This window comes from Chenopodium album, chromosome 18, assembly GCF_948465745.1.
Source record: "Chenopodium album chromosome 18, dcCheAlbu1.1, whole genome shotgun sequence".
Taxonomy (NCBI): Eukaryota; Viridiplantae; Streptophyta; class Magnoliopsida; order Caryophyllales; family Amaranthaceae; genus Chenopodium; species Chenopodium album.
In genome coordinates this window covers 33445788-33472812 of record NC_137851.1, presented here as the reverse complement: position 1 = coordinate 33472812, position 27025 = coordinate 33445788, and the positions used below count along the sequence as shown (strand labels likewise).

Sequence of the window (27025 nt, the reverse complement as noted above, 5' to 3'; positions counted from 1 at the left end):
AATTCTCGACAAGTAGAAACTGAGTGGGCCAAATTTTCTTGATTGACAAAGGAACTTGCGTATAGTTCTCATGCAAGAGCAAAAGGAATACGTCCTTGATGAGGAAATGCCCGAGGCTCCCAATGAGGAAGTTACTCTGGTTGCCCTAAACCGATGGCAATCTGCCAATCGGGATGTCAAATGCATCATGTTGGACACCATGTCTCCCAACCTTCAAAAGACTTTCTTTGAGAAGGAGACGAATTTTGAGATCATTTCTGAACTTCATAATTTGTTTCAAGAGCAGGCTCGAACTAAAAGGTTCGAAACCCACAGGCAAATCCTTAAGAGCAAGCTCAAGAAAGGAGAGCCAGTCAGCCCACATGTACTTAAAATGATCGATTTATTTGAGAATATGGAAAGGCTTGATGTGGGGTATTCGACCGAGATGGCAATTGACATCATTCTCTATTCACTACACAAAGGCTACGATCAGTTCAAGATGAACTATAACATGCACAGCATGGAGAAAACCTTCACCGAGCTTCATGGTATGTTAAAGCAAGCCAAGTAAACCCTCAAAGATGAGGGGAAGCATGACATGCTTATGGTCAAGAATGGCAAGCCATTCAAGCGCACATGCAAGAATAAGAAAGGCTTTAAGGGGAAGGGTAAGAAGACCTTTATGCCTAAGTCAAAAGCTACAAAGGACCATAAGGACAAGAAGGTAGCCTCTTCTAAATCTGATTCCAAATGTTTCTATTACAAGAAAAAAGGACGTTGGAAGAGAGATTACCTCAAATTCAAGGAAGATAAGAAGAGAAAAATTGTTGCTTCTGGATCAGGTATTTTCGTTATAGACTTAAACTTCACTAGCATAACTTCATGGGTATTAGATACCGGATGTGGCATACACCTTTGTTCCAATTCTCAGGGACTAAGGAAAACTAGAAGGCTAGAGAAGGGAGAGGTTGAACTCCGAGTCGGCAATAGAGCCAGAATTGCGGCCGTATCCGTAGGAACTCTCAGCTTGTCTTTCCTTCCGGGCTAGTTCTAGAACTTGAAATTTGTTATCATGTTCCGAACGTTACCAAAAACATCATTTCAATTTCAGCGTTGGACGCCAAAGGATAATGTTAATGATACCACCAAGGAAGCTAAGATCGTTGAGTCAAATCAGACATACTTGTGGCTTTGTAATCTCGGCCACATTAACATCAAGCCCATCAAGATTCTTGTACAAGAAGGCATTCTTGACTCATTCAATTTACAATCGTTTGAGAATTGTCGAAGGATGCTTATTAGGTAAGATGATAAAGCAGCCATTCTCCAAGTCGAGAGAAAGGGCAGGTGACTTATTGGGCCTAATAAACATCGATGTATGAGGACCAATGAGCATACCCGCAAGGAATGGTTATAGATATTTCATCACCTTCACGGATGACTATAGTAGATATGGATATGTGTACCTTATGTCAAACAAATATGAATCATTTGAGAAATTCAAAGAATTTCATAGTGAAGTTGAAAACGAGCTTGACAAGAAAATCAAAGTCCTTCGATCGGATCGAGGTGGTGAATACTTGAGCAATGAATTCGATGACCACCTGAAAGAACATGGTATTCTTTCAGAGTTGACACCTATAGGAACTCCACAATGGAACTGAGTATCCGAGAGGAGAAATCGAACCTTGCTAGACATGGTACGATCAACAATGGGTCTTAGTGATCTTCCTATTTCTTTCTAGGGACACATAATTCTAACCGCAGCACTAACGCTGAACTGAGCTCCGTCAAAAGCTGTCGAAAAGACTCCATATGAATTATGGACGAAGAAACCTCCAAGGATGTCTTTTCTCAAGATTTGGGGTTGCGAAGCATATGTCAAAAGACTAATTTCTAACAAACTTCACCCAAAATCTGACAAGTGTTTCTTTGTGGGATGTCCAAAAGAAACCAAAGGGTATTACTTCTATAACAAATCCAAGAATAAAGTGTTTGTTGCTTGTGATCCTGTCTTTATGGAGAATGAACATCTTTCCAAAATGACAAGTGGGGGGAAAATCGAACTCGATGAAGTCCAAGAAGACGAGCAACACAATCAAATTGACACTTAAAGTGCTTCAACAACATCTGTTGACATTGGTCAAACTGTGCAAAGTCAAAATGATAATGCAAATGCTCAGTCCATTACCCTACGTAGGTCACAATGGCCAAGATCACAACTAGATAGATATCTTGGTGTTGTATTAACCGAAGATCAAGATATCCTAGTCATGGATGGAGATGAGCCAACAACCTACAACCAAGCTATGACAAGCCCTAACCCTGCAAAATGGCAAGAATATATGAAATCTGAGATGGACTCCATGTTTGAAAATCAAGTATGGGACTTGGTTGATTTACCCGAAGGTTAAACACCTATCAGTTGTAAGTGGATTTTCAAGATGAAAACCAACAAAGATGGAAATGTATTTGTATACATTTCTTGATTCGTAACCTGAAATGACCCAATCTAAGATGACTCATGACCTGACCCTAATTGACAGGTCTACATAGTAATAAAATTCTACTTCGTATTAGATTGTGAAGTATATTATTTTATCATAAAATTCTATCCAAATAGAATTCTAAGCTAACTTTTTTATCTTATGAAATCTATTTAAATCTATCTAACGTGGCGCGACACTTGGTAAAAAGTTGAAACGCTTAGTGTCATTGTTCCGTGACCTGGCTAAAAGTTTAGCTTTATATATCAGTTATATGATTTGTACCTTTGAAATATTGATATTTTATCGAAAATAAAACTCTAAATTAATAATTTTATCCTAAAATTCTATTCCAATAGAATTCTAAACTAATTTTTTATCTGATGAAGTCTATTTAAATCTATCCAACGTGGCGCGATACTTGGCGAAAAGTTGAAACGCCAAGTGTCGCTGCCTCGTGACTTGGCTAAAAGTTTAGCTTTATATATTAGTTATATGATTTGTCATCAACTGACGAAATATTAATTAAAATTACCTATAAATTTTTCTAACGCGGACCGAATATCACCCAATACAAAATATTTTTTTTTGACCGGGAATAAATTTGTTACTTTAAGATCATCAAAAATAAATAGCCATCTTAAGATCATCCGAAAATTGTAATCAGCATAATTTCTCATTCAATTAGAAAAAAATATAATGAAGTAAAAAAATTCATCAAATCTAATCCACATGGCGTCATGGCCTAGTCCAAAAATTAAAAAAACTAGATGAACCCCGTACAATGCACGGTTTGTTTGAATTTTTTAAATTATATATATTTTTTAATTTATGTGCTAAAATTGGTTATATATCTAGATAAAATTCCTAATATCAAAAGATAATATTTTATATTTAATTCTCGTAAAAAAAATATATATTTTATATTTAATTAATTTAAATTTAAAAATCTCATTCGCCAATTTTGCTTACTTGGCATTAGAATTATTTAAATATAAAAGATTTTAATAATCTCTTATTTAATTGGCTACTATTAAAATTTAAAATCCTACATGACACACTAAGAAAAATAAATCCTACATGCCTCTCTAAAATCTCGGGAAAAAACTCCCCTTTATATATATATATTAGATTAGATTTCCTTCCACTTCCACCAATATTTCACTCAGCTCTCAATGTCCCAAATCACCGAATACTTAAAAACTTTAAAATAGCAAATAGCCCGCCTACTCGCCTACTGATTAACAAATCACAAGTAGCAGAGTCCTAAGTACAAGCAGTTCCAAAATAGCCTTGCTGTTTAAAAACATTTCGCAGAGTAAATTAGAATTAGACCGCGCAATTTTCATTCCAAAACCCAAACCTCAAAACTGTCCAAACAAAAACATATTCCCAAACCCAAATTTCCCAATTTTCAAAATTCGAAACCATTTCAATTTTTCACCGAACCGAACCGAAATTAGAAATACAAATTATATTCATTCTTAGAACCGCGAAACTTTAACATTTTTTGAAACAATCTCAAATGGCGCCTTCATTCTTCTACAAAGACTCTCACTTCTCTCACCTCCATTTCCACCACCACTCTTCTTCTGCTTCCTTCTCTTTCTTTCTCTAATTTTCTCTTTCGGTTTTCGGGGTATCGGAGACAATGGCGAATCAGGAGAATTGTATGAGGGTTACCAGGCAGTCGGCGAAGCGACGAGCTGCCGAAGCTATGTCAGAGAACGCACAGCATCAGCCACCGACCAACAAAAGAAGGGTTGTTTTGGGTGAAATATCTTCAAACATTTTGGGTAATTCAAGCTTAAGATCTTGTTCTGAGCCTCGTGCAAGAGGTCGTTCGAGGAAGTCTGCTAAACCAATTAGTAGTTCGTCGATTCCGGCGTCGGAGAAAACTCCGGAAGAAGATGTTGTTGGTGTTGGAAAGGTGGCTACTGAAGATATTGATGCTGGTTCAGATGACCCTCAAATGTGCGGGCCTTATGTTACTGGAATTTATGAATATCTTCGGAATATGGAGGTATGATTGTTAAATTTTTATCAAATTTTCTGTCATTTTGGTAATAATTATTGAGGGTTTGGAAATAGTAATTTATTTTTCTTAGAAATGTATCAATTTTTTCCTAATTCGGGTTAATTTGGGGAGGAATTGATTGTTAGGTAGGGTTTTTCCGAAATTAGGGTTTATGTTTGAAATTGAATTGAGGTTAAATGAATTGTGTAGCAAGAAGAGAAGAGAAGGCCGCTGGGAGAGTACATGCAGAGAATCCAGAAAGATGTGAGTGCAAATATGAGAGGAATTTTGGTGGATTGGTTAGTAGAGCTTGCTGAAGAATTCAAGGTTGTTTCAGACACACTTTATTTGACAATTTCACACATCGATCGATACTTGTCTCTCAAACCGATTAATCGACAAAAACTTCAGCTTCTGGGTGTTTCTGCTATGCTAATTGCATCGTATGTTTTCGATCTTCGATTTCGGCTTTATTTTTTTGTTTTTATTTTGTTAGAATAATTTTTTTTTTATTGAAGTTCTTTGTTCTAAACTGTAGGAAGTATGAAGAAATAGATCCCAAACCTGTTGAGAAATTCTGTGATATGACAGAAAATACCTACACTAAACAAGAGGTTAGTTCTCAATCTATATTTTTCTCCAAATTATTGAATCTGAATCTGGGTTTTTGGTTTGTATTGATATTGTTGCTCATTTAATGTGAAGGTTGTAGATATGGAGGCTGATGTACTCAAAACTCTCAACTACGAAATGGGTAATCCTACTGTAAAATCGTTTCTCAGGTGAGGATCTGAAGTGAATTACATTGTTTATTAGATGTACGATCTCATTGTTTCTGGTGTGTTTTTGGCGGATACTTTATTAATTAGTTTGCCTTTCCCCTTTTGTTAATTTCTGCAGGAGGTTCACCAGAGTTGCTCAAGGAAATTCTAAGGTATATTAGCTGGCTACGGTGCTGTTTTTTTCTGTCTATGCTTGATCTGCTAAGAGGGGTTAACTAATTATTAACTTGTTTTGTGATTGTACAGACTCCAAATCTGCAGTTGGAATTTTTGGGTTACTACTTAGCTGAACTCAGTTTGCTAGATTATGGATGTGTGAAGTTCTTACCTTCTATGGTAGCAGCATCAGTTATTTTTCTTGCGAAGTTTACAACACAACCCAAAAAGCACCCTTGGGTCAGTATTAGACCTTAATTTGTTGTTTAGTATGTTAGATCCTGAAATGGAAGTCTAAAGTAACTAATTATACATTTTACAGAATTCAAGCTTGCAATCTTATACTGGTTATAAACCATCGGATCTAAAAGAGTGTGTTATTCGGATCCAAGACTTGCAACTAGATCGAAGAGGAGGGTCCTTGGTAGCAGTAAGAAACAAATACAAGCAGCATAAGGTAATGCATTTTGCCTGCCTGACTGCTTCTTATGGTTTAATTATGATGGGGCTTTTTAAGTAGTTTGTCTGATGTTATTCTTTATTTTCTGTCACAGTACAAATGCGTTTCAACATTAGCATCTCCAGCAGAGATACCCGCTTCTTACTTTGATGAAGTTAAGGAGAGATAGATCACTCGGATAGCAGATCTTGCTTATTTTGCCACAGATAAAGCTCTCATTGCTAAATGATGCTACTGAGGATCAGCGTTACACATTTTTTTGTAGATTTAGAAGTTGAATTGCTGGTTGAGTGTAGCAAGCACTTTTGATATGAATTGAAAGCCATGACAACATCATATGCTTGTATGACTTGACAATTGATGAAGTTGCCGGAGCAAATCTGTGCAGTATATAGGCATGTAATTTAGGGGAAAATCAGAATCTGGTTGTAGATGATTAGTCTAGTGGTTAATTGAGGATGAATGAAATTAGCACTTGTTGGAAACTTCAAATTAATAAGATTTCATTATTTGCCTCATCTTGTTATATATGCATTAATTAATCTTTTAGATAATATCTATGTTCCTTATTTCCTATGGACCTTTTTTACAATAATGGATAAACCAAATGAAATCATAAATTTTATATTTTTATGTAAGCTGTTCTCGACTTTGTGTGGGTGTTGCAGTATTTCTGCAACGGAAGAGAAGAAAAACAGAAGATTCTTCATTTACAATCCAATCAGTACTATTTTGATCACTTGGAAGATGGATATCATAGCACCAGTCTTTCTTATGTATGTAGAACTAGGCAATAAGCCCTGCAATTGAAAAATTCATCTCTACATGCCTGAATGTTTGCAGCCAGGTGCTGCAAGTACCCGAAGTTGAGAAGTTTTAAGCTTTTTTCTTGACTATGTGTAGTTGATTGCCTTAATAGGTAATGTAATTTACATACTCCGTATCATTTACATTTGTACTTTTTTTGCTTCAATGAATGCACGAATATGTTAGCATTAACCTTAACTTACCAGAAATATTATTCATTGTATGACACTGGTTGTGAGCCCTTTACCAAACAGGCAGTAGTTAAACTTACAAAAATGTTATGAATCAGTGTAAGTAAAGGGATGTTTTAGGTTGAGGGAGATGGTTGTTGGCCGGTGTATGTGAAACTGGTGGCGGTAGGGTGGTGGTGTATTGATGGTGTGGTGGTACATTGGGGGTATAAAGAAAGGGAAAGGAAAAGGAAATAAGTCAATAACATAGAAAGGGTAAGGAATCAGAGTAGAGGAGTTTGGAAGTAAGAAAAAGGTAAATGGTAGGAATGTTTCAAATAAGGTATATGAAGAAAAAAAAAGGGTTTTGGACCGGAAAGGGTTACAATTTTTCCGAAAATTCTATAATCCGATCAAAAAATTCGTTGGTGCAATTTGAAAACCTGATGTAACCTTTTGCCCTACCATATCAATCGGGACCTCAAAGTGAGACCTAAACTGATTAACCTAGTCCATACCCAAAAGCCCCTTAGCTTGAAATGTTGTTGAAGTTCAATTGAAGTATTAGGGCTAGTCTCCTTATTGATCAAGATTTTATACGAGATAGTGGAAACACATTGCTAAATTAGTTGGATCCATTGAGACGGAAGACTACATGCCAGGAGGACATGTTGAAAGAAATTCCAATTAACCATGTTATAGGCCTTGCTTTTATCAATTTTAACTACCGCTAAGAAATCCATGCCTTGCTTTAATCTCCCTTTTATTATATAATTTGTTAGCCTGTAGTTCTACCTTTCAATTCTAATAGTCTTTACATTTTATTCTTACAATCTTACCTATGTACATACTACTAGAATATGAAAGATTAAAGGGTGAGATTGATATAAATCAAATGATAAACACATTCGTAAACATCGACCATGACCTATGAAAGAACCGAGTAGATGTCCATATATAATTCACTAGTCATTTGATATTGGTTCCTTTGATATTATCCGACATGTTTGATTTAAAAAATTATGAAGTATTAGTTCGTTATTTGATATACTTAGAGTCTTAGATCAACCTTTTTTTTTTTTAAAAGGCAAGGCCTATTTTTTTCTTTTCCGTTACATCAAACGATTCCATTTATTGCTAAATCATATATATATCAACATATTTTGTCCCAAGTACTACATATCTCTTTAGTTTGCAGATAAATTCCATATTTTAGGAAAGCAATTCTTAATATTTGTTTAATTAGATTTATGTTTTTTTATTGCTTTTTTTAGTTGACATTTATCTTCAGAATTGTATCACATATTAAAATATTTAAATATATGTGGAGGTAATATATTTTACCAACAAAGTTTTATAATCCTACATATTTTTTTATGCTTTAACCCAAACACTACATTTTGGGTGAATTTGCTTAAAAATTTCTAAACAATCAGAATTTTAGGGGATCTTTTAGCTTATATCCTAAATTTTCTTCCACTAAAGTAAACCACAAATTAAATAGAAAATTCAAACAAACTCGCACATACCAAAAGAGGAAACAGACTTTTCACAGCAAAATGTTGCTCCCTTGCCAATATGGATTCTCATTTTCCCCTTGAAAATGATAATGAAAATAAATTTATCCTCGATTATGAATCCTTTGAGTCAAATAAACTTTTACCTTCCAATGTTGCCTCTTCGTCTTCAACAATCTTTCAAAAAGTTCCCGATAATTATTATGAAGAAGAAGAGAAAGATAGAGAAGTTACACCATATTTTACACAACAAGTATATGGTGTAATAGAAGTGGAACAATTTGATGATACTCAAACACCACCCTTTTCATGGAAGAAGCTATGGTTGTATACAGGGCCTGGCATTTTAATGAGTATTGCATTTTTGGATCCAGGTAATAAATAATGTACGTATGTTAATGCCTACACATTTAATTCCCTGTTATTACAATCTTTAAATAAAATAATATAAGTATATGTTAATTTTGATGATTGCGTTATATAAGCCCCTTTAGTTAACATATACCAACATAGCTAGTGAGACCGATGATATTGAAAAGTAGAATGATAATGTGTTTTTTTTCCGGAAAATTTGTTTAAAAGGACCACTTAAGTGATCTCTTTTGTTTAGAAGGACCTAATAAAAAAAAAGTTGTTTAAAAGGACCATAAAAAGCAATTTGGGTTGTTGAGGGGGACCAACGCCGATTTTCAGGCAAGTCACATCACGTGCCAAGCACGTGCTTCATTATTTTGAGGCCAATTTTTTTTTTCCTTTTTTTCCCCTCTTTTCCACTAATTCCCCCCAAATTTCCCCTTTACCCCTAATTTTTCCCTTTCTTCTTCTTTCTCACTCCTAGAAGCACAAACCATGAATCTTTTTTTTTTTTGAAGGAAGCCAAGCGGCAAATTATATTAAGTCAAGTTCCGCCAAAAAATGGAGGTTTTGGGGGAAAGAGTTCATACAAATTCGTTCCTCATACGTATTAGTATCCCATCTAGCCACGGTATGAGCAACTACATTACCCGCTCTCTTCACATGATTACAAAAGAAGTAAATGAAACTAGCACTCAATCGAATAATATCCTCATAGAAGAGGAAAATAGGAGTTGCTCCCTCGTGTTTCTGATTTATAGCCCGAACTGTATTGCTTGCATCACACTCGAGAATGATCCTGCTATAGCCCAACCTCTGCTAAATCCGGAGCCCAGTTGGCATCAATTCTCTTCACCGCAGCAGCCAGCAGACCCCCCTTATCACACCGAATAACCATACCCAGCTGCACAAAAGAATGGCCAGAAATGTGAGCATCCACATTTATTTTGACCACTCCCGCAGGTGGGCACATCCACCTAGCAGCAGATAGAACCTGCTCACCCCTCACCACTCCCCCTACCCGAGTTTGGTACAAGCAAAAATCAGAACATAATTTCACAAACCCGGCAGCAACCATAACAGGGTTGATATCATCATCACTCTCGAAAATGTGTGAATTCCTGCAATACCAAGAAGCCTCGCAAGAGCTGCAAATTCTCTAAGCTTGTCCTTATTAATTTTCTTCGAAAACCAGACCAAAACATCAGCAAACGAGGAAACAAGAGCTTCACTCAAGAGCTCAACAAAATCTCTACTAGCCCAAATGTCCCTTGCATACTTACATTGGAAGATGGAATGCAGAATTGTCTCTTCAGAAGCGCCACAGATTGTACAAATCATATCGTCTCGCATATGTCGTTTGTGAAGCACCTCCATAACCGCCATCTGCCCCTTACTCGCACGCCATAAGAAGTGACTCAATTTTGGAGGTCCATTAATATTCTAGACCACACTCCAACAGTGCTTATCACTAGTTCCATGAAACAATTCCCACGCTCTCAAACACCCAAGTCTTTCAAGCCAATAACCACTTTTAACCGTATAAACACCATCAGAAGTAGGCCACCAGTATCTCCTATCACACGGCCAAAAATTCGATAGGGGAATGTCAAGGACAGCCCTCCTATCCATCACACTAAAAGTAGCATCAACCATCTCCTTATTCCAACAACATTTATCAAAATCAATCAGATCAATGACTTTTAAGTTCATGTCACTATTCGGTAGGGGGGTAGGAACCAGATGAGTACCCTCACCAATCAACCACGCATTATCCCAGACACAAATTGAAGACTCATTTCCAACTCTCCACTTCATGCCATCAAGCAATATAGCCTTCGAACCCCATATACTCCTCCAACTATAACTTGGATCGTAGCCCAAGGATGCCTCCATGAAATCCGAATTCTTGTAGTACCTAGCTTTTATAACACAATGCAGCAGCGAGTTTGTGTTATTACTAAGCCTCCACCCTTGCTTAGCTAACATTGCTTGATTAAAACATCGCAAATCACAAAAACCCATACCCCCATAGATTTTGGGAGGCAAAGAGATTCCCATTTTTGCCAATGCATCTTACGTCCCGTATCTGTCAACCCCCACCAAAAACGAGCTAAAATAGCATGAATTTCATCAATCAAGCCTTTGGGAACACGGAAAATACTCATCATATATGTAGGAATTGCTTGAGCAACCGCTTTGATAAGAACTTCTTTACCCGGACGAGACAAAAAATTTTCCTTCCATCCCTGCAATTTCTTCCAAATTCGAGCTTTCAACCCTGCAAAAATAGCCTTTTTCGATCTCCCTATAATAGTCGGTAGCCCCAAATACTTCTCATGTCTATCAACCACATTCACCCCAAGAGTCTCCACAATCGCCTCCCTTCTCTCAATAGTAACACATTTGCTAAAAGCTACTTCTGTCTTGCTTAAATTAACTTTCTGACCGGAAGCTCTTTCATATGTACTGATAATTTCAGCAATTTTAGAGCATTCTTGCAATGTAGCCTTTGCAAACAGGATACTATCATCGGCAAAAAATAAATGTGATATCCTAGGGGCTCCTCTACACACTTGTGCCCCATGGATCATCTTATCCCTGGCAGCTTTCGAAATAAGTGAAGAAAACGCATCTGCACAAATTAAGAATATATAAGGGGAAACTGGATCACCTTTCCGAAGCCCTCGTGATGAGATCAACGACCCCGAAATGCCACCATTGTACTTGAAGGAGAAAGACACACTATTCAAACAGTGCATAATCTGACCAATCCAACTCTGCGGAAACCCCAGTTTTTGCATAATTTTTTCCAGAAAACGCCACTCAACCCTATCATAAGCTTTACTCATATCAAGCTTAAGCGCAATCATACCATCTTTCCCTTCCCCTTTCCTCTTCATCCCATGAAAGATCTCGAAAGCAATAAGAGCATTATCCGTAATAAGTCTATTAGGAACAAAAGCACTCTGATTCTCCGAGATAATCGAACCAAGCATTGTCTTCATTTTATAAGCCAAAGTTTTTGAAATAATTTTGTACAACACATTGCATAAGCTAATAGGCCTAAACTCCGTCATCCGCTTTGGCTCATCACATTTTGGGATCAAGACAATGCAAGTACGGTTCACCTCCTTCAAGTCCACAAGACCACGCCACCATGATTTCACATAATTGATTACATCCCCTCCAATTGTATTCCAAAATTTCTGGAAAAATAATGCATGCATCCCATCCGGCCCCGGGCTTTAGTCGGATGCATATGAAATAAAGCTTCCTGAATTTCCTCCTTTGTAGGTTCGGTCTCCAACTCTCTGCGCATCTCCTCCGTGACAAGTGTCTCAATACCACCCAAAGATTCATCAAAATTACTTGGATGGTCAGTAGCAAAGAGACCACCAAAATAATTGGCAATAATAGAATCGAGATCAGCCTTCGAATTTCGCCAATCGCCATTTTCATCAAACAAACCCATAATGGCATTACGCTTCCTTCTTTGACTTGCCTTGTGATGTAAGTACTTCGTATTTTTGTCGCCATCCCGTAGCTCGTTTGTTCTCGCTCTAGCATACCAATACGATTCTTCCATCCTACGGAGCTCGTCAATTTCCTGTCTAATTGCATTACACTACTCTAGCAACCCCGCATCAAGTCTTCCTCCCTGTATCTCTTTGAGGCGCCCTTCTGCATTTTTTATTTTCTTTTTTAGCACGCCAAAAGTCCTAGCCGCCCAGGTAGATAGCCCTCCTGCAACATTAGCGATCCTAGCATGCATAGGCTCACCCACCCCCGTAGTCCAGCACTCCGAAACTACCTTTGCACACTCCTCATTCGAAAGCCATAACTTCTCAAACCTGAACAATTTCTTCTTTTTTTCTCGATCAACTTCATCCCCACATTTTAAAAGAATTGCAGCATGATTTGAATGGCAGATGGGGAAGTGGATGACCTCGAACCGTGGGAACAAAGAGCACCATCCGTCCATAGCAATAAACCTATCGAGCCTTTCCTGCACCAAAGTCTCCATAGATATTCCACGCTGCCAAGTAAAACAGCTACCTTTATATCCAAGGTCACGAAAATTGCATTCATCCATAATTTGTCTTTCCCCCCGCATTGCACCACCCCTCTTTTCAGTCATGTCGAGGATTTCATTAAAGTCACCAAAGCTCAAGATGGGAATGTTACTGCTATTTTTCATCTCCCTCAAAAGTTCCCAAGTATGGAATTTATTAGCTGCCTTGGGCCACCCATACACCCCTACAGCCTTCCAACTCGGATTTCCTTCTCTATCGCACACATTTGCCTCAAAATGGTGAGCCGAAAAAGAACACATACTCACATCAACATCCTTCCACCAAAACCCCATACCACCCGACCTCCCATTACTACTCAAGCACAAGCCATTAGTGTAACCGCATCTATTCCTAATTAACTTAAGTCTTTGTGCATCAATTTTTGTCTCCGAAATTAAGACAATATTCGGTCTGTCTCTCCAACACCAGTCTTGGAGAGCTTTCACTGTTGACGGGTTGCCAAGCCCGTAACAGTTCCAGCTAAATATTTTCATTGCTCTTCGCGTTGTTGGTCATTACCAATCACCGCTACTTGGGAGTTTTGCAAAACACCCAAAACTTCATCACATAACTTTGCCTTCTTTGTCTCCCCTTCACCACCTAGCTCCACCATAAAATCCCTGTTGTCCACACTCTTCCATTTTCCCATAGTCACTACATCAAGGCCCTCATCAGTTTCCATGTCAGCTTGTCCCACCATTTGTTTTCTAGCAAATTTTTTAGTCTTCCTAGATTGACTCTTAGCAGTTGAGATACCACAAGAAAAAACCAAAGGCGTCTCAATTAAATTCCTCGTGGCAGATTGTGGCATAGTCAAAGTTTGCTCCCCCCTTGAAATATTATCCTCACTCTGATCCTTTTCCACCACCACACTATTATTGTGAGAAAAGTCAACCATGAATCTAAACCATGAACCAATTTTTTTTTTCCCTTTTTCCACGATTTCCCCCATTTTTCCCTTTAACCCCAATTATTATCCCTTTTTCCCTTCATTCCTATAACCTTAGATTATATTCAACCCATAATTTGCATTTTTTTTCCAAACAAATTCATCCACACTTCAATTGAGGATAATCGCACAAGGTAAGCATTGTGGATTTAGGTGGTTGTGGGTTCGTTAGGTGTTTGTTTCGGTTGTTTGGTGGAGATGCGGAGGTGTGTTGGGGCGGTGGCCCAGTTGCTGCCGGTGGTGAAGTGGGAGGAGGGTTAGTGCGTTGTGGGTTGATATTGTGCTTGTTTGCTACTTGTGGTGAAGTTAATGTTCATTAGCCATTTTACTTGATGCTTTGACCTCACTAACAATGGCAAATAAGAATTAATGCCATGAATAATGCTTCTAGAGAAAGAAAGGAGGAGAGAGAATGAAATTGAAAAGAGTTAAATTGGGGTTAATTTGAAAATTAGAGGAAAATTGTGGAAAAGGGAAAAAAAAAACAAAATTTGGTAAAATTAATGAGTCGTGTGCCATGCACGTGACGGTCAACGTCGGAGTCCGGCGTTGACTTACCTGAAAATCGGCCTTGGTCCCCCTCAACAACCCAAACTGCCTTTTGTGGTTCTTTTAAACAACTTTTTCCTTAATAGGTCCTTTTGAACAAAAGAGACGACTTAAGTGGTCCTTTTGAATAAATTTTCCTTTTTTCCTGATAACCACAAATCATGTGCTTTAACAAATATGGTGATATACTCCCTTCAATTTTTGTTTGTCCCAATAGGAATGTTAATAGATTCTAATAGAAATAAAATTTTGCATTTTGACAGTTGCTCTATACTCTAAGACATATTATGTAAGGCATTGTTAGGTTCATCTCATTTTTTTTCCTAAACTAGTCTTAAACTCGTGCGATGAACGACGGTTTAATGTATTATAATAATAATTATTTTTGTATTTGTATTTTTGCCTAGTATTTCAATTTCGTATAAGAATAGTAGAAATTTTTTTAATAGTAGTGTTAAATTCAAAAACCCCGGTTGCGAAATGAAACTAACCAAAATTCTAAAACACCCATTGGCTGCGAGATGAAACAAATTAAAATCATATGCGATTATACTTATATGAGAAATTTTTGTTTCATATGGTTATCGAATTTAATTGAACATCTATTTTCTAGAGATACTTACATCACTTTAAATCCATACACTTTAAATCTATTAAAATGTCAAATACTTCTATAGATATTTAAATTCAATTCATACAAACAAAACTTATTAAAAACTAGGAAAATTTGTTGAAAACCATCTTATAAAAACCAAATTTTGTTGAAAACCATCTTATAATTTTTTATTTTTTTTGTCAAAGCACACCTGTTTTAATTTTTTTTTTGTCAAAGCACACCTGTTTTAATTTTTTTTTTTGGTTAAGTCCCACCATTCCCTCGGATTCCGACTAATTACTTACATTTCCAGCGTTGACTAACATGTGCACCTCACGTAACCCACTCAAACTCACTTTTCTTTTATTTTTTCCCCCTTTTCCCTCCATTCATTCCCCTCTTCGTCACTCCTCTTCATCATAATTTGGTTTTTATAGCCTTTTATACAATTGCATGGAAATGTAAGTGACAAAGGGGGAATGAATGGAGGGAAAAGGGGGGGGGGGGAAATAATAGAAAAGTGGGGTTAAATAGGTCACATGAGGTGCACATGCTAATCAACGTCGAAAATGTCAATCAATAGCCGAAATCCGAAAAGTGGCGGGATTCAACAAAAAAAAATTTAAAACAGGTGTGCTTTGACCAAAAAAAAAATTATATGATGGTTTTCAATAAAATTTGGTTTTTATAAGATGGTTTTCAACAAATTTTCCTAAAATCTAATCAAAATTCTCATAACCATAAATTCATACATCCTATATGGATAGGGATGGCAACGGGTCGAACTTGGAGCGGATTATGCTAAATCCGACTCCGACATCCGACTCCGAGACTCCGACTTCATTATCCGACCTCCGACTCCGACTCCGATCCGACCCGACTCTGAGTTTTTTTTCGTTATTCAATATACCTTGAGAAATTGGGCTATTTGGGTCTACAACCCACACACAATGCCACCATGACCCATACAAAAATCCACTATCTATTGGAGTCGGAGTCGGAGTCGGATAATCCGTTAGAGTCGGACATTTGTCGGAGTCAGATTTTTTTCTCGGATTTTTTGTAGGATCCAACTCCGACCCTCCTCCGGCTCGGAGTCGGATTATTTTAACGGAGTCGAACTCGGAGCGGATTTTTTTATCTCGGATCGGGGCGGAGTAAGGTCAGATCCGGACCGGATTGCCATCCCTATATATGAAGCATCAAATTACAAGTTACTGATTAACTATAGTTTTTAAATTGCCTTGATTAATGAAGTTGTTTGACATCAAAATAAAAAAATGCAATAAAAACCCAAAAAATCCAATAGTAAGCAAATTGTAACAAATTAATAATAATAAAAAAAAAACAATGATAATTGATTATATTTCAAAATGCAATATAAATTAATTAATAAGTGAACCAAAACATTAAAAAATATGGAACTTTCCATAGCGGTATGTAAAATACTTGAATGAAGGAATCCATTTTAGCATAAAATATAATTTGTTGAACAAAATAATTCCATCCGAAAGTATGATTAAACAGCATACAGAATTATCCATTAAAAAAGTTTAAGTACATAAGTGATGACCACAAATTAAATCTTCAATGCAACAATGACATTTGTCAATCATATATTTTAAATACCCAAACTTAAACTATCAAATTTGTCTGATTCAACCATATAATTAGTACTTAAATTGTAATTTGAGAAATCATATAACGACAGCAAAGACATTAACTTTTATCTTGACAAATAAGGTTAATAGGAACTTTGTTGCAAGTGCTTTATGAAACTAAGGAGTCGTCTTAGCCACTTTGCAAGGAATAATAATTTAAGATGTATCACGTGGTTTTATCGAAATTATAGAATTATTGAAGAGAAAGAGAAAGAAGAGGGGAAAAGGCAAGAGGGAAAGAAAGAGTTTTCCAAATTGGAAAATGAGGTTTTTTGTTTGAAATGAAAATTGAAAATCTATACTATGTACTACTACTAAAAAAAATAAAAAAAAATAAAAACTATAAAAAAGAAACTGAAAAAAGGTAGTTATGTCTTTTTTTAAAAAAGATTTTAATTTTTTTTTAAGAAATAGAATTTTAAGGGAAAAAGCCATGTGACACTCTAGATTTCTTGTAAATGTTCCTATTTTAAAATAATATATAGATGTGTAAAAAAAATTAAACAAAATTGTACTCCCTCAGTCCCCGAAAGAACGACCCTTTTTGGGTTGATTTCGCGGGTATTAAGAAAATAAAAAAAGATAGTAGTAAAAACATATTGGAAAATGAAATTCACATGGGGTTTGCAAAAAATTAGAGAGAGAAAGTCATAAAAGTATATGAAAAAACAAATTTTACATGGGGAAGCTAACTTTGCACAAGTATTATTGCAAATCGAAGAATATTTTAATGCAAATGGATAGATCATTTTGGGACTAAAATTATGCCAAAAGGATCAACGGAGGGAGTAATATTTATCTTGAGATACTTAAAACTAATATTGCATCGCAAAAATGTGCAAAGAACAAGTGGGACAACAAAAAATAATATATAGAGTATAAATTGAACAATTTAATGCAATAACATACCAAATATAAATCAAACTAGCTTTTCACGTCAAAGCTAAGGGGTTAAGCTAAAATACGAGTAAAGGTAAAATACAGTCCCTAATCTTTTGTATTTGTGCACTTTTAGTCTCCCATCTTTTGTATGTGCACTTTTGGTCCCTCACCCACCTTGAGTGGATTTTATGACCAAATAGTTTAGGGACTTTGCCCAGTCAACAATAGTTTAGGGACCTTAATTTATTATTTGTCATTTTCCTTTTTTTTTTTTGACACATTGATTTTCTCATCAACATTAATTTAAAAAGCAAAAGTAATTAAAAAACAACACTGATTTCTTATTAAAAAAAAAAAACCCAATAAAAACCAAAAAAAAATAAACCAAAAAAAAAACTGAAAAAAAGAAGACAATAATTTTTAGCTATGATTTTATAAATTCAAAAAAAAAAAAAAAAAAAAAAACCCTAAACCCAGCAACCACCGCAACCTCACAACCCCACCACAACCCAACCCAACCCCACTCCCCCACCAACGAACACCACTGCAACCCTTCCACGATCCCCCAGCCCCACCGAAACTACACTCACAAACCCTGGCCCTACCTATTACCCATTGAAACCACCATCGACCCACCCGCAAAACCTTTACGGGGCATTTGGTAGGAGGGATGGGATTGAGTGGGATAAAAAGGTGGGATAAGAACATGGATTAATAGATAGAATAAGGATAAAAATAGTGTTTCCATTGTTTGGTATAGGTTGGGATTAGATTGGAATAAATAATAAAAATACAAAATTACCCTTACTATCCTTTTTTTCACTCCCTTCTTCTTTTTATTTCATTAAGGGTAGAAATGTCTTTTACCTGTTAAATGTAATCCCCATCCCTTATACCACCCCCCTTAGTTATTAATTTGGAGGGATAACTCCTTTTTTTATCCCCCTTCTAACCTCCCTTATAATCCCTATCCCTCTAAACAAACAAAGGACATGTTAAATCTCTCCTCTTTTATCCTATCCCCCTCACTTTATCCCTCTAAACAAACACCCTCTTAAATTACTTGCTACAATCCAATCGAAAAATGACGCACATGCACTTTGAGAATTCAATTGATGGCAAGAACACAAGAATTCTTTAACCAAGAAGGGAAATTGGAAGAAAAAGATATACCCTTTTCATTTGCTTGGATTTCTTACAAAATGAGCAAATACCCATTTCAAATCTCCCCAAGATACCCCGGTCCGACCCACATAAAATTTGCTACATTTTGGGTTGAATTTGTTGAGAATTTCATAGCTTAACAATGGAGGCGATCTCTGGTAAAATGGCTGGATCTTACAATAGAAATGAAATTGTAAGGATTCAACATGATAACACTGATAGTGGGGTGAGTTTTCTTAGTCAAAATTAATCTTGATTTGATCTGTTTGAGACTTTGCATCTTTTTAATTTTTAATAATTATCCTTTAATTTAGATTTACATTTCTGTTCTTATTAAGTTATTGATTGAATCAGGGGTTTGTTATGTTTTGATTATTGAACGTTGTGAGTTGTTTATTAATGATTCAGATTAGATTTTTTTATTTTATTTTTATTTTTTTTAGAAATTAATAATTCAGATTAGTTGATACTTGATGTAATAGTGAATGTATGATTTCCGAAATTGAGACTAATCAGTGTTTTAATTTTGAGGAGTGATACTGTAATAATTTACTATTTATAGCTCAATTATGATTAAGGGATCAATGAACTAACTGAGTTGTTGAGCTAGACTTTATTCAATAAACCAAAAAATTAATTGAGCTTTCTAAACAACCAATTGATGACTCATTGTCCCTGAACTATTGCTGACTAGGATAGGTCCCTTAGTTTTGGATTGACAAACACCAAACATGGTGGCTAGGGGACTAAAAGTGCACAAAATAGTTTAGAGGGATTAAAAGTGCACAAATACAATTTTTTAGGGACTGTATTTGACCGTTACTCGCTAAAATACTAAAGTATATACTAAAACTAATATGACTAAATAAGTAAATAATTTATACTCTCCCTCCATTATTGAATAAAAATATTTGCAATTACCTATACTTTAGTGACTTACTATTTTTCGCCTTTTTAATAGGAAATATAGAAGGTGATCTACAAGCAGGTGCAATAGCAGGTTACTCATTGCTTTGGTTGCTATTATGGTCAACAATAATGGGACTTTTGATTCAACTTCTATCCGCAAGAGTTGGAGTTGCAACAGGCAAGCACCTAGCCGAGTTATGTAGGGAGGAGTACCCTCCATGGGCCAGGATTTTACTATGGGTTATGGCAGAGGTAGCGGTTATCGCCGCCGATATCCAGGAGGTTGTAGGTACAGCTATAGCCATTCAAATATTAACTAATGGTGTTTTGCCTCTTTGGGCTAGTGTTGTCATTACTGCAGCTGATTGGTAAGCTTCTATCTTGGACCTTTTAAATTTTAGTCGTAATTTGTTTTATTCTTTGCCTAAATAATCTATAAGGACAATATAAACGCTAATTATGGGATTGGAATAGGGAATTTGAATGTGTGAACTTTATAGGGCATGACAACATTGATTTCTACAAATTTTATTTGTTTATGTGCTTATCATAAAATCCTCTACTAGACACAATCTTGTACTTCGTGTAAGGTAAGTGGATAACCCACCAAAAATTAGTACTCCCTCTAGTTTTTAAGTGTCATATTTTGACCAGCATATAATTTTAGGTAAATTAATTGACTTAAATATAAAAATATGTAAGTGGGGTAGTTGGAACATTAAAAAATTATAATAAAAGACGGTGACTTTAATATTTTATTGAAAAGTGGATATATATATATATATATATATATATATATATATATATATATATATATATATATATATATATATATATATATATATATATATAGACAAAAGCTAATGAGCGTCCTCGGGGCGTTAGATAAGATAATTACAAGTGAAAATATTAGAGTAAAATTAACATTAATTACACCGAACTATGCGTGATTTTGTCATGCATTCCTAACTTAATACCATTTCAACCAATATAATTTTTCCTTATCTAACACCTCGGGGCGCTCGTTAGCAAGATCCATATATATATATATATTTTTCAACTTTACCCGCTAAAACAGACAAATAGAGGTATATAGGACACCTTAGAATAGGTTGAATCAGTGCTCACATTTTCTAGTTAGGCACGCACTACTACTTTAATAGTCGGTCATTCAAATTTTGCAATAGTTTTGGTCTTGGATGTGCCATGATGATCCTTTTGTCCATTTTTGCTCAATCATTTAAATTCTACTTGTAGGATCACTAAAACCCACTTCATTTTGTAGTAGCTTTTATTTCCCTTTTTGATAAATCTACTCATTTCCCTTTTTGATAAATCTACTCGTTGGATCACTAAAATCCATACATTTGATTCATGAGAGAACAACAACAAAGAGAAAGGAACCTAGGTTTATTTCGGTTCATAGGTTATCCAACACTACATTAGTTAGTCTATATGTGTGAGATGTGTCCATGTAAAATCATATATATCAACATATTCTTATAAACAAGTTATGTATTCTTTATGTTTCTAAATACTCATAAGTCACGACCAATTGGCTTTAACACTATTATTGTATTGTATGTAGTTAGAATGATGTTAATGTATATTTTTAAGTAACAATTTTTTCATATTTGTTAATAATACTAGCAAATATTTAAGATCAAAATGTATTGTACATTAGTACATGTGCCAACTAAACGCAGAGCTGTCAAAAGCTGACCCGACCCGAAATACCGACTCGAACCCGATTATTAACCAACCCACTGAACCCGAAAAAATAGTGACTCAAATCCGACCTGATCCGATCTGAAACCAACCCTAGACCCGAGTTGACCCGAGTATGTGAGACCCGAACCCGAATATGAACTGACCTGGAGATGACCCGACCCGAATGTAACCGTAAATTATTGACCTGAACCGAACCCGACTTGAACCGAAATTGACCCAAACCCGTTTTAACTCGTCAAAACCCAAATTTAACCCGATTTGTTACTAACCCGACCCGAATTTCACCCGATCCGTTCCTAACCCGACCTGTTATTGACCCGATCCAAATTCAACCCGACTCGTTATTGACCCAACCCGAATTTTACCCGACCCAACAACCCGATCTGTTACTAACCCGACTTGAAATCAACACGACTTGTTATTGACCCGACCTAAATTCAACCCAAATTGTTCCTAACCCGATTTTAAATCACCTTAAATTCAATTTTGACCACCTTATTATTGTTGATCAAAGCATTTTGTCTAGGGAGACCAAGTCGGTCTAGGGCCAACAAAAGAAAGGAGCATCATCCCCAAATTTAAGAGTTAAATATAGTATATATTTGTTGTATGGTTAAAGGAGATAATTATCTTCCTAAATTATAGACTATAGTTCCCTAGTATGTTGCCATATTATAGTCAAAGGAAATAATTAGCTTTATAAAAATGATAATTATCTATTTATAATTAGTTGAACCCGAATATGACCCGACTTGGAAATGACCCGACCTGATTGAAACTCGCAAATTATTGACTTGAACATAACCCGACTTGAACCCGAGAATGACCCGACTTGGAAATAACCCAACCTGATTATAACCCGCAAATTATTTACTTGAACCGAACCCGAGAATGACCCGACTTGAAAATGACCTGACCTGATCACTACTAGAAATAGGGTCATTTCCAATGGAAAAATTCCGTCAGAAACACCTTGAAATCCGTCGGAAAAGGGGTTTCCGACGGAATTCCGTCGGAAGTGGTTGTCGGAAAAGGCATGGTAGGAAAACTGACCTTTTCCGACTGAAATTCCGTCGGAAACACTATTCCGACGGAATTTTCCATCGTAACATATTTTCCGGCACCGGATAAATTCGTCGGAAATTTCCAACGGAAAGCTATTTTATGCAATTAAAAAAAAAACGCCGCGCCACCACCGGCACGGCGTTTCACCACCCACACCAAAGCTGTTAACCCCACCCCAACACAAAACCACCCCACCTGACCCTAACCCTCCACGACCCCCCTTAACCCACCACAGCCACCATGCCCCCCTTTAACCCACCACGCACCACCTTACCCACCACAGCCACCACGCACCACCTCACATAACCAGACCCACCAACCAGATCTACCACAACCCGAAAAAAAAAAAAACCACAAAACACAAACCATAACAAACCCCAGATCCCCAGCCACCCCAAACCCTAGCTGACCACCGAATCCCACCAATTCCGGCCTTAACCCTAACCGCAAAACACAAACAGAAAACTTACCACCACCACCACCACCACGTACCCACCCACCACGGCTTCCTCCTTCTCGTCGGAAAACCCAAAAATTATTAAAAAAAACACATACATACCTTAAAACTTGAATTTGCTTTGAAATTAACCTCGAACTTGGTTTAATAAGGCCAAATTCGACCACGAAAACACTAGATCTAGTATTTTCATGGTCGAATTTCACCTTAAAAACCATTAATTAGTTTTAAACCCACCACCATCGTGAGAAGAGAAGGGGGAGGAGGAGAGGAGATAGAAAGAGAAGATGAGAAGGCGGAGGAGGAGAGGAGAGAAGGGGAGTCAGAAGAGAGGGGAGGAGGAGAGGAGAGATAAAGAGAAGATGAGAGGAAGAGAGAAGAGAAGAGAGGCGGATGAGAGAGAGAGAGAGATGAAATGAAATGGGGTGGGGGGGAGTCCCACCGTTTTAATTAGGGTTTTTTTTTTATAATTATTTTACTAAAATCCGTCGGAATGGCTTTAAATTCCGTCGCAAAATATACCACTTCCGACGGATTTTCTGTCGTAAATGGTATATTTTCCGACGGATTTTCCTACGGATTAAAAAATCTGTTGGAAATTTCGTACTTTCCGACGGATTTCCGTATCCGTCGGAAAGGTTCCGTTGGAATTGGGCTGTTTTCTAGTAGTGGATTATAACCCGCAAATTATTGACTTGAACCGAACCCGACACAAACCCGAGAATGACCCGACCTGATTCTAACCCGCAAATTATTGACTTGAACCGAACCTAACTCAAACTCGAGAATTACCCTAACCCGTTTTAACCCGTGAAAACCCGAATTAAACCCGACGTATTGTTCACCCGACCAAAATGTAACCCAACCTGTTATTAACCCGACCCAAACCCGATAAGATGTATGACCCGACGTGACCCGACTCAAGCATGACCCAACCCGAACCCAAACCCGACCCGTATAGGTTACGGCATTAACCCAAATCGATACGACCCAAGTTAACCTGACCCACTCTTACCCGACCCAAACCCGACCCGATTACCCGAATTGACAGCTCTAACTAAACGGTTGCATATATTAAAAATTGAAGGGAGTATAGTTTTTAATGTGTGTACACCAACAAAATTATATTGTTGAAATATCAATGGATTGAGCAGAGTTAAATAAGTAAAGCATTTAAATCAATTGAAAATTTGAAAGCATGATGCCCCTTGAAAAAGCACGTAGCTAGGTTATGAGGAAGTAATAATGCAGTTTTGTTATGTATTTGCAAATGCATAACAAATATAAAAATATTAAAAAGTACATGAAAGAGAGAGAAAGGAGGAGAGAGATAGGTAAGTGGGACCACTTTTAAGTATACCACTAAAAGCTTATATAATACCATTGTCTATTTAGTGATATTATTCCTACACGTAGTTAGTACCACTGAATGCATATATAATACCAATACATACATATGTTGTACCACTGAATGTTCAATGGTAATATTTGATCATCCAATGGTAGTATTAATCACCCAATGGTCTTACTCTTAATTCAAAATATGCATATACGTGTAATTACACTCTTACCCCTTGTCTGCATTTCTCTATGCATAACGAAACTCCATTAGGACAAGCTCGCTAGGTTATAATGATAACATGGAGTTCAATATTAAATAACATGCCAATGTTATACAGATCTAGGTAATAAACCAAACAAATTTGAGTGATTATAGGTGGTAACTAGTTAGTGTCCGTGATGCTTATGGTCATTACTAGTTATTAGCGGATTGATATGAAAATTCAATATATCTAATTTGATATTAAAATTAGTTAAAAAGGATTTAAGATCAATATATAAATGCGCAAATATTTTTTGACAAAAATTTAAAGGCTGGTCATCGCCTTGATTTAATTAGTGTTTGCTAATGTTGAAAAGTGTTTTAAGATCTATACATATATACCTAAAAAATGAAAAAGCCTGTTAGAATTAAAAATAGTTACCAACAATAATATCATTTGAAATAGTTTTATATATTAAATAAAATTACTTTGAAAACCCACTGAAACATTCTTGTTTACAAAATTATAAAAAAAACTACCATACGTTTTTTTTAAAAAAAAAGAAAGCAAGAAAAAGAGATTAAGATTTTGGTGTTTAGATATAAAATACTAATTCTTTCATATGTTTCACTTGTAATTATATATGTTCATACAAAAAGATGTAGATTTAAAAATTTGAAACTATAGAATGGGCTATTTTAAAGGTTTGGCCCGTGGGAAATGGTATGAATGGTAGTCCAGTTTTAGAGGCATCGCGTCTAAATTTTAATTATATGCATTTTTTCTTTTTTGGACAAGCAGCTTCGTGTTTTTGTTTCTTGAGAGTTATGGAGTAAGAAAAATGGAAGCAGCTTTTGCAATCATGGTAATGACAATGGCTATCTCGTTCGCGTATATGTTTGTTGATGCTAAACCAAGCGGAAAGGAACTTCTAGTAGGTAACAATTTATTAGCAATATTAGCTTTAATTCATGCATGACCTAAGTTTGTTAGTTTATTATTATATAACATGGTCATGATATTAATGGATTTAGGTGTGTTGGTACCAAAACTTAACTCCAAGACAATTCAACAAGCAGTAGGTATATTTGGATGCATCATCACCCCGCACAACATATATTTACATTCTGCTCTCGTTCAATCGAGGAAGGTAGATGTAAAAAAAATTGGCCAAGTTCAAGAGGCAATCAATTACTATTCCATTGAATCATCAATGGCACTTCTCGTCTCCTTCATGATAAACCTTTTTGTTATGACTGTTTTCGCCAAGGGATTTTATGGAACAAAGAATGCTTCTAGTGTAGGCCTTGAAAATGCAGGGCGATACCTTGAGGAGAAGTATGGAGGTGGTCTTCTTCCTATTCTTTATATTTGGGGTATCGGGTTGTTAGCAGCCGGACAAAGTAGCACCATAACTGGAACATATGCTGGACAATTTATTATGGGAGGTTTTCTTAATATTCAGCTAAATGAATGGCTTAGAGCAGTCATAACAAGAAGTTTTGCTATAGTGCCTACGATGATTTTAGCTATTATATTTGATAGATCGGATGGGGCAATGGATATTATGAATGAATGGCTTAATGTGCTCCAATCAATTCAAATTCCTTTCTCTCTAATACCCCTTTTTACTATGGTGTCAAAGGAGGAGGTGATGGGAGTTTTTAAGATAGGACCTACACTTGAGGTTTGTACATGACATATATGTTCGATGTTTCATAAGCGCTAATTGTTTATTCAAGAATCATGTCTAATGTTATCCTAGGTCTAATGTTGCTAATATTTTATTGCAGAAGGTGGCATGGACAGTATTGGCACTGGTAATGATGATTAACATCTATGTTTTATTGGACTTTTTCATTAACACTATCGACGGGCTATTACTTGGGGTTCTATTCTGCATTTTATCAACGGCATATATGGGATTTATCATATATCTTATTTCTCGAGATGGTTTCTTTCCAATAACTTTGCATAAAAGGTTTTTTGAAAGATTTTCTTACACTTCTAAAATTGAAAGCGCAAGAACGCCTCAATTTCAAGAATTATGAAATTTAATCTGACTTAAGAGTGCCCAACTAAAGAGAATTTAGGGATTCCTTATCATATCATCACAAACAATTCTATTATTTTTGTTGAAATCAATAAGTTGGCATTTTGACTTAAACAATCATGAAAGAGATTGCTCACAAAAAGGGGTGAATAGTTATTGAAGGTCACATTGTGGAGAAAATTCTTGGTCATTGTTGCTTAACCAGCTGCAATGGGGTGTTTCATCTGATTTGAATCTTATATTAGAAAAGTACATTGAACTACATTTTTAAAAAAATTGATTTTGTATCGAGTTGAATATTCATGTGCTATGCATTAGGTCATTATTAAAAATTTTTAATTTTAATTTTCGTCATATGAAGTACATACAACCTAACCTATGCATTATAAATCATTCAAATTTTTTTAGCCATGTCTTTCATTCCCTTACAGCAACGAACCAAATTGTAGGTATTATATTCAAAGATGAACGACTAGAATATACACGTAGAACCTTGATAAGACATCATCAAGTCCGACCTAAGCTACCAAAGATAAAAATATAATAACTTTGTCTCTTCTGTGGGTAGAAAGGATAAATAAGGATTGATCAGGACAAAGGAGAGCACCTGCAAATGTCAAGTTGTCAACTTATGATAAGATAAGTCAAGTCTTTTTTTT

The 27025-nt window shown here is 36.1% G+C and overlaps 2 protein-coding genes across 2 annotated transcripts; both read left to right on the top strand.

The window, feature by feature from the left end:
• The first annotated feature begins 3901 nt into the window (after positions 1-3901).
• Positions 3902-6411, top strand: LOC145590791 (putative cyclin-A3-1). The gene is made up of 8 exons (XM_081647191.1): positions 3902-4491; positions 4696-4928; positions 5024-5099; positions 5191-5267; positions 5386-5419; positions 5514-5663; positions 5746-5880; positions 5978-6411. The coding sequence occupies exons 1-8, from the start codon at positions 4120-4122 to the stop codon at positions 6050-6052; spliced, it is 1152 nt and encodes a 383-aa protein (XP_081503317.1). The 5' UTR covers positions 3902-4119; the 3' UTR covers positions 6053-6411.
• A 2027-nt stretch (positions 6412-8438) lies between these two features.
• On the top strand, positions 8439-26364 carry LOC145592074 (metal transporter Nramp3.1-like). Its single transcript, XM_081648540.1, has 5 exons — positions 8439-8751; positions 19569-19884; positions 25115-25251; positions 25348-26000; positions 26107-26364. Exons 1-5 carry the CDS (start codon positions 8439-8441, stop codon positions 26362-26364), a joined length of 1677 nt encoding a protein of 558 aa, XP_081504666.1.
• The last annotated feature ends 661 nt before the right edge of the window (positions 26365-27025 follow it).

What these genes read in the sequence shown, in the direction of transcription:
- LOC145592074 (XM_081648540.1), top strand. Translation starts at nt 8,439, where the DNA reads ATGGATTCTCATTTTCCCCTTGAAAATGATAATGAAAATAAATTTATC. An exon ending in CGGAAAGGAACTTCTAGTAG is followed by an intron (nt 25,252 to 25,347) that starts GTAACAATTTAT and finishes TAATGGATTTAG; the next exon opens with GTGTGTTGGTACCAAAACTT. An exon ending in AGATAGGACCTACACTTGAG is followed by an intron (nt 26,001 to 26,106) that starts GTTTGTACATGA and finishes ATTTTATTGCAG; the next exon opens with AAGGTGGCATGGACAGTATT.
- LOC145590791 (XM_081647191.1), top strand. Translation starts at nt 4,120, where the DNA reads ATGGCGAATCAGGAGAATTGTATGAGGGTTACCAGGCAGTCGGCGAAG. An exon ending in ATACCTACACTAAACAAGAG is followed by an intron (nt 5,100 to 5,190) that starts GTTAGTTCTCAA and finishes TTTAATGTGAAG; the next exon opens with GTTGTAGATATGGAGGCTGA. An exon ending in AACCCAAAAAGCACCCTTGG is followed by an intron (nt 5,664 to 5,745) that starts GTCAGTATTAGA and finishes TACATTTTACAG; the next exon opens with AATTCAAGCTTGCAATCTTA.